Consider the following 6,700-nt stretch of genomic DNA (forward strand, 5'->3'; position numbering starts at 1 on the left):
GGGACCGCGGTGACATTCGAATCCAACCACGTGACCTCTAGTTCTGCGGCCGACTCGTCGCTCGGCGCGCGATCGCCGCTATGCGACAGGGGCGCGCGTGGGCATCCGACACGCCGCCGCTCGCCGCGGAAGGAGAAAGAACTGTGCGCCGAACCAGGTATGAACCGTGCGCCGGAGCCGAAGCAGCCCTCCACGAGCCTCGGCGACCCCCGCGCGGGCTCAAAGAGGCGGTGCGTCGCGGAGCGCGTCGAGTCGCCGACGAGCGGCGGCAGCTCTTCCGGCGGTGGCTCGCCGAGCGGCGCGCGGCGGCGACGGTTGCGACGCCGGCGCGGCGCGGCTGTTCGACGCTCGCCCAGCCCGGCCGCCTCCACCGTCGGCGTCCGCTCCGGCTGGGCGGCGCGTCTCTATACGCGGCAGGAGGAGAGCATGCTGCTGCGGCGCCTGCTGGAGGAGGAGGGCCGCGCGCGGCTGACTGGCCGAAGCCTCTGGCGCCAGATCGAGGCCGAGCGCTGCGTGCCCGGTCGCACGTGGCAGTCGCTCAAGCAACACTATCTGGCGGTGATGGAGCCCCGCCTGAACGAGTACGGTTCGCTGACAGAGCTGCAGCGCAGCTGGCTGCGCGTGCCGGCGCCGCTGCTGCGCCGCGGCCGCCGTCGGCCGTACGAGCGCGAGGAGGACGTGGCCATCCTGCGCTTCTTCATGGAGGTGCCGCTGCGTGTGCGTGGGGTGCTTGGCCGGGCCATCTGGCAGGAGGCGGAGCGCGCGCTGGGGCCGGGCCGCACCTGGCAGTCACTCAAGGAGCGTTTCCTCAAGTCTATCGTGCCCAACTGCAGGTCGTACACCGGCGAGGACGTGCCGCAGTCGTTCTGTGATGAGCTGCAGCGCATGCTGCTTGTTGGTGATGATCCGGACCGTTCTTAGCGCGCCACGCTCCGCTGGTCGCCGGCTGCAGCGGACGCAAGGTGTCGCCCCGAGCGGTCGCGTGCTGTTCAGCTCGGGCTGTGTGTGTAACGTTTGTAGTCCGACAGTTGTACAAAGTTGAGTGCGCTGCAGACGCGTAAAAATGTTTGGTGATCAATAAGTCATCTTTGGAAGGTTTTTATGATGTTCCAAGCTGCAGGGCCGGAGTGGGTGTTTTTCGCTTGGGACTGGCACCACCTGTAGGGTTGTAATGTACGCGGTATGTGGAAGTTTTCACAGAAGTGGCGCACAAGCGCGGATCTGGCTTACATATAAGTGCTGCCGTGTAGCCTCTGTTCGTGCTCATACTTCGAAAGCCGTTGATCACGGTGATCGTCGCGGTCAGAAGTGTCTGCGCCTTTCCATTCTCGTTGCTGTAACCGATGGACCGGAAATATATGAGCACGGGACATCGTTACTTTTATCCGCGCTTTGCGATTTTGTTATTGGGGGCCCGGCTGCACTTGCAACATCTCACGGTAATGCACGTTACGTCCATGACAACAAACAAAACACGAAAAATGTCTGCGTCCTCCACATTTTTGGAAAGCCTCGGCTCTGGATACACGCGCAGGTACCCGATGTGATCAGTACTTCGCAGTGGATCATCCATGGTCGTAGTTGAGTAATGCACGTACGCAAAGAAGACCATGGTCAGTACTCATTGTCACCCCTTTCAGCACCAGGGTAGCGGATTAGTTTCGCGAGGCGAGTGGGTGAAAGGAGCTTTTGAAAATCAGCCTCTGTTATACTCGCAAGATCAAAAGTTGGTCAAGCCAGGACCGCAGCAAAAATATGCACTTCTCGCACGTCGGTGGACCGCTCGCGTTCACAAGCAAGGCTACTAGGTTCTCAAGTACCCCAAAAGAAACCAAACGGGGGGGGGGGGGGGGCGAAATGTGCAACATGCGACAAGATGTATTTGGTAACTCCAGAAATGGGACAAAGCAGCTCAAATGCGTAAATAATGGCGTGGCCGCGATCTAGACCAATCTCATCTCGACCGCGATCTGATTACGTACGGGCGTGCGGTACTCGCTCCCTCATTTTTTTCCTGTTGCCTCCGCTTGTGGAGCATGTGGTGTTGGAGCTCTTTTCAGAGCTCTGACACCTCTGCTTATGTTGCGTGATAGTTCCCTTAGATGTAAGTTCCGCGTGCTTTTCCTTTTCTACCCAAGTGTTTTTGTACACCGACACTCGCCCGTTGCGTTCCGTCGCGCGCGTTACTTCGTAACCCAGGGCAACAACGGAGTGGGCGGAGTCATCGGTGCTGGCCAAGGACAACGCATCTTCTGCGACAGCGGAATGTAGTTGGATTCCGACGGGGGCGGCGTCCCCCCTGGTAGGACTCTGTTGTCCCACTGAGTACTCCAGGAACGTCATCCCCTACAAGATCCGGGACGAAATTCACGATCTGTGTAGCTCAGGCCACGGCAGTGAGGAGCGGCGCCCTCCTGAAGACCACGGACGTAGGTCAAACTAGAGCCCACTTGACATGACCATATTAAGGGCCCGAGAGGTGCGGGTCACCTCAGCGGACAACCTACACCAGGTGAAAGTGTTGGTCTGCTCCCCGGGCTTGGCGGGGGACGCTGCGAGGGAAATCCTGGTTGAGAGCGCGTTTCGGGGAGTAACGGCAGTGACCCGTTTCCAATCGAGAACTGCGCGCCCCAACCCCCTGCTTAAGGCCCGCTTCGGACGGCTGCGACTCCCCGCGCATCAGTACGCAGCCTACACACGGTATGAGGTTGGCCCGTACACCCCCCCGCCGCCCCGCCGCTGTAGTCAGTGTACGATATGGTATTGTCAGGGGCATGTGCAGGACTCGCCCGCAGAGATGTGCACGGTGTGCCGGGGAGCACCCTTCCGAGGGATACGCGGCCCCCCCCCCCCCCCCCACGCTGCGCGGCACGTCAGGGCCCGCACCCGGTGACCGATCCTGCGTGCCCGGTCCGGAACGAGAAACGTTAGAGGCTGCGAGCCGCAGCGCCCCGGGTGACCCCTCCTGGGTTTGGGCTGGAGGAGTGGCCGGCACTCCCAGCGCAGCAAGCTGCGTGTGACCCACTAGGAACCCACCCACCCCTCGCATGAACCGCCAACAGCCACCTCCGGCAGGGACGCTACCCGCAGTTGGGAGCGGTACATGGGGACCGCCACCACCGCGCATGACAGGCAGTAGGCCGCCGTCCAGAGCACCACCGCCCACCAGCGCTAAAAGCGGCCTGCTGAAAACCCCGCCACCACCTGCATCCACAAGTTAACCGTCACCCCGAGCTGGCCCGAGAGAAACACCCTCACCGAGCGTAGGCGGCGTTAACGCCGTCATTCAGTCTTCATCTCAGGTAGCAGCGGTTACAGGGGATAAGAGTGGTCTGGAGAGTACAAGGCGTCCTCTTTCGACAGATTCCGCAGTGGCAGCGGTCACACTGGCTCGTGCCAGGAGCCCACTGACTCGATACTATGACGCGAGGTGAGCCTGGGTCACCAGCGTCAGCAGACCACCCCAGCCAGATCGTGTCGGAGGCTGACTCGGATGATTCCATCCCAGCGTGCTCACATGACAATATCGAGACCGCTCCTTCTTCCCGGGCCGTCAGATCTCCACGGACGTCATGCCCGGAGACAGAATTCGACTCTCCTCCCACGCGTCCTGTACAGCGACGAAACTTCCGCTTGCGTAAGGCATCAGCCCAGAGGACGCGAACCGTGGGCATTGCACGCAGCCAACACTGAGGAGTGCGTTTATTCCAGGGCCCTCCTCTCTTGCCATCTTTTAACCAGACCCGCGGTATATCACAAAAAATCACGTCCTCACTTCAATAGGATGTTGGAGGTCTTTTGTCGCGTTGCACTTAATTTAAACAGATCTGAAGAAATGTTCTCCCCTGGTCGCTGCACTGCAGGAAACTTTTATCGTGTTTCAGATCCGTACAACTTAAATGTTGCCGGATATACTCTATCACAATAAGATAAATTCTGAAACGCGACAGTGCGGCGTGGCGGAATTGTACCGAATGTACCGAATTCGGTTGTCTAGCGACAGACCTTTCTTCGAACTCAGCTTAACGTTGTGCCGGTTGCTGCGAAACTTTTCCAATGTCTTCATATTGTCCGCATATCTGCCTCCCAACTCTCGATCATTACACTGTGATGTCTTCGTCCAGCGTTTCGGCTCAGCTCGGTCAGAGAAAGACGTGTAGCGACGCGGCGATCCGTATCGGACCGAGTCCAGTGGCGTCCTGCCCCTGCTATCCCAGGCAGACACGACATAACATTTAGTTCGGGTGAACTAACACTCGATAAGTCAGCTTGCATACACGCACCCATCACGCGTCCCGTGCGGTCCGCCACGGGACGGCGGTCAGCGCCCGCGGCGGTAGGCCGCATTCCACCGCGCGACCGAGGCCGCACCGCGACACGGCAGGGACGGCATTCTGTGCCGCCGGGCCGGCTGGGCGTGCTCACAACAGGTCCACTCTTGACGAGTTATTCTCACAAATGTCTGTCAATTGCCTGATACTTGGTGACTTTAACGCCAAAAACCCGCTCTGGGTAAGCCAACATTTGTCTCTACGGATATATCAAGTGGAAACCGTGCTAAACCTAGATTTTCTGGTATGCCTCAATGATAGAACACACACGTTTATGGGTTCCAGTTACCACACCACCTCAGCCATAGACTTGCCCATTGCGTCACCCGTGTCGCTCCCTTAAGACTGTGACGACTGACCTCTTGTTTTCTGACCTCTTTCTTCTCCATCCCATTTTTACGCGTGCGACTCCACTCCAGTCTCCGCCTTTAACAAATAAATGGTATGTAAATGTTCGTGGCTGGGTAGCCTTTAATAACTGTGTCACTCGACATGCTCCATATGATTTAAGAGCAATCATACCGGATCTCCTCAATGCCGTCCACACAGCCGCCACGGAACTGGTGCTGTCGACAGGCAAGGCCACTTCGACGCAGGGCGCTTAGAGATTTTCAAAAATGCATTTGCACCCATCACGCAGAACTACATACAAGAGCGCGCAAGGCGTGTTCTGACACGTTGTGTCGCGAAAAGCAATTGGGGCGTGGCGGGATTTTGATTCGGCGTACAATTGCTTTATGCCTTTAGGTGAAACTTGAGAATATGTCCGCTCGTTTGCCTCTCGCCAACATTATGTGTCTGCTTTCCCGCAGTTTGCGAGAGGAAACGACGTTGTTAACGATCCACATGAGTTCGCCAACACATTTGCGCAACACTTTGCCTCTGTGCTCTCCTCAAACATCTACTCCCCCAGCGTTAACCGGTGTTTAACTGACAGAGCTCCCACCCTCGAGTCTACCCCTGATCACTATGAAGCCTATAATGCTTCTTTTACCATGTGTGAACTTGAACTGTCCCTGACCAAATGCGGTGACAAAACTTCGGTTGGCTTATACCGACTACTTTAGTCGTTTTCACCAATCTATCTCCTGTAAACTTGCCAACATTTCTATTCGCTATCTACAATCTCTGGACCAATCACACCTTCCAAGACACATGGCTCCAAGGCGCGGTCATTCCAATCCTGAAGCCCGGCAAAGATAGGCCGTCCGCGAACTCACACCGTCCAATATCGCTCACGAACTGTGCATGTAAGCTTGTGAAACACATGGTCAGTATGCGCCCGCGATGGTTCCTGCAAACAAATCAGCTATTAGACGCCTTCCAAGGTGGATTCCAAATTAACCATGGTACAGCAGAAAACATTCTACGTGTCACTACAGATATACAGGCCAACTGGAATCGTCAGCATCCAACCGTCGCTGTGTTTCTTGACCTCACGCCAGCATTCAACGAAGTTCATCGCGACACCGCTACCGGCAAGTTGCATGCTCTTGGCCGTAGGGACCACTTAGCCTATTTTCTTGGTGATTTGTTACGGCTCATTGCTTCAATGTACGCTGCTAATCCACGATATATGACTTAAACTGTATGGATCGTGGTGTTCCACAGGGTAATAGCATTTGTCCAACGCTGTCTCTTCTGTTGATGATGATCAATGATGTTTTTCTCACACTCCTCAACGCCCTAGAATGGATCCCGTATTCGCTGTTTGTTGACGACCTTGCTATATGGAATTCACGCAGAGACTGTCAAGAGTCTTTTTCAGCTTAACAAAAAAACAACATCCGATCAATGTGTGAATTTCTGCTCAGAATGGGGCTCGTCTTTCTCCGCTCCAAAGATCGCCATATTCAATTTCAAACAAGTTCCCTTACCGTCACTTGCAGTCTCTCCACAGATTTGAAGTATGTCTATACCATTCCACAAGTACCACAAATTTCTGGGAATAACACTATACTCACGTCTAACCTTCCAAGCCACATGGAAAATGTTAGCAATCGTTGCTTAAAATGGCTCAACGTCCTCAGGCGTCTTGCTGGTCATACCTGAGGTGCAGACGGAAAGACGCTTACCACACGTCAAATAGGTCTCATTCGATAAACACTGGAGTGGTACTGCTGCATATTCAGTACAATCTCGGGCAACCTTTGCAAACGCTTGGAACCCATTCAATCAGCCTGCCTGCGTACGCTCACGGGCCTTCCGCACGACCTCAGTTCTCGTTATCTGTGCTGACACCAACCTGCTAGTGCTGGCAGAACGGCGTTACGTCCTCCTCACGACCTCAGTTCTCGTTATCTGTGCTGACACCAACCTGCTAGTGCTGGCAGAACGGCGTTACGTCTTGCTGCTTCGGTACTACTACA

General features: G+C 55.8%; 1 protein-coding gene across 1 annotated transcript; it reads left to right on the forward strand.

The window, feature by feature from the left end:
* Nucleotides 1–393: 393 nt before the first annotated feature.
* On the forward strand, nt 394–1,372 carry LOC119093884 (uncharacterized). Its single transcript, XM_037216898.1, has one exon. The coding sequence runs from the start codon at nt 427–429 to the stop codon at nt 919–921; it is 495 nt and encodes a 164-aa protein (XP_037072793.1). The 5' UTR covers nt 394–426; the 3' UTR covers nt 922–1,372.
* Nucleotides 1,373–6,700: the final 5,328 nt, after the last annotated feature.

This window comes from Pollicipes pollicipes, unplaced genomic scaffold (genome assembly GCF_011947565.3).
Source record: "Pollicipes pollicipes isolate AB1234 unplaced genomic scaffold, Ppol_2.1 Scaffold_4002;HRSCAF=4701_pilon_pilon_pilon, whole genome shotgun sequence".
Lineage (NCBI taxonomy): Eukaryota > Metazoa > Arthropoda > Thecostraca > Pollicipedomorpha > Pollicipedidae > Pollicipes > Pollicipes pollicipes.

Coding starts and splice junctions, on each gene's coding strand:
- LOC119093884 (XM_037216898.1), top strand. CDS start 427: ATGCTGCTGCGGCGCCTGCTGGAGGAGGAGGGCCGCGCGCGGCTGACT.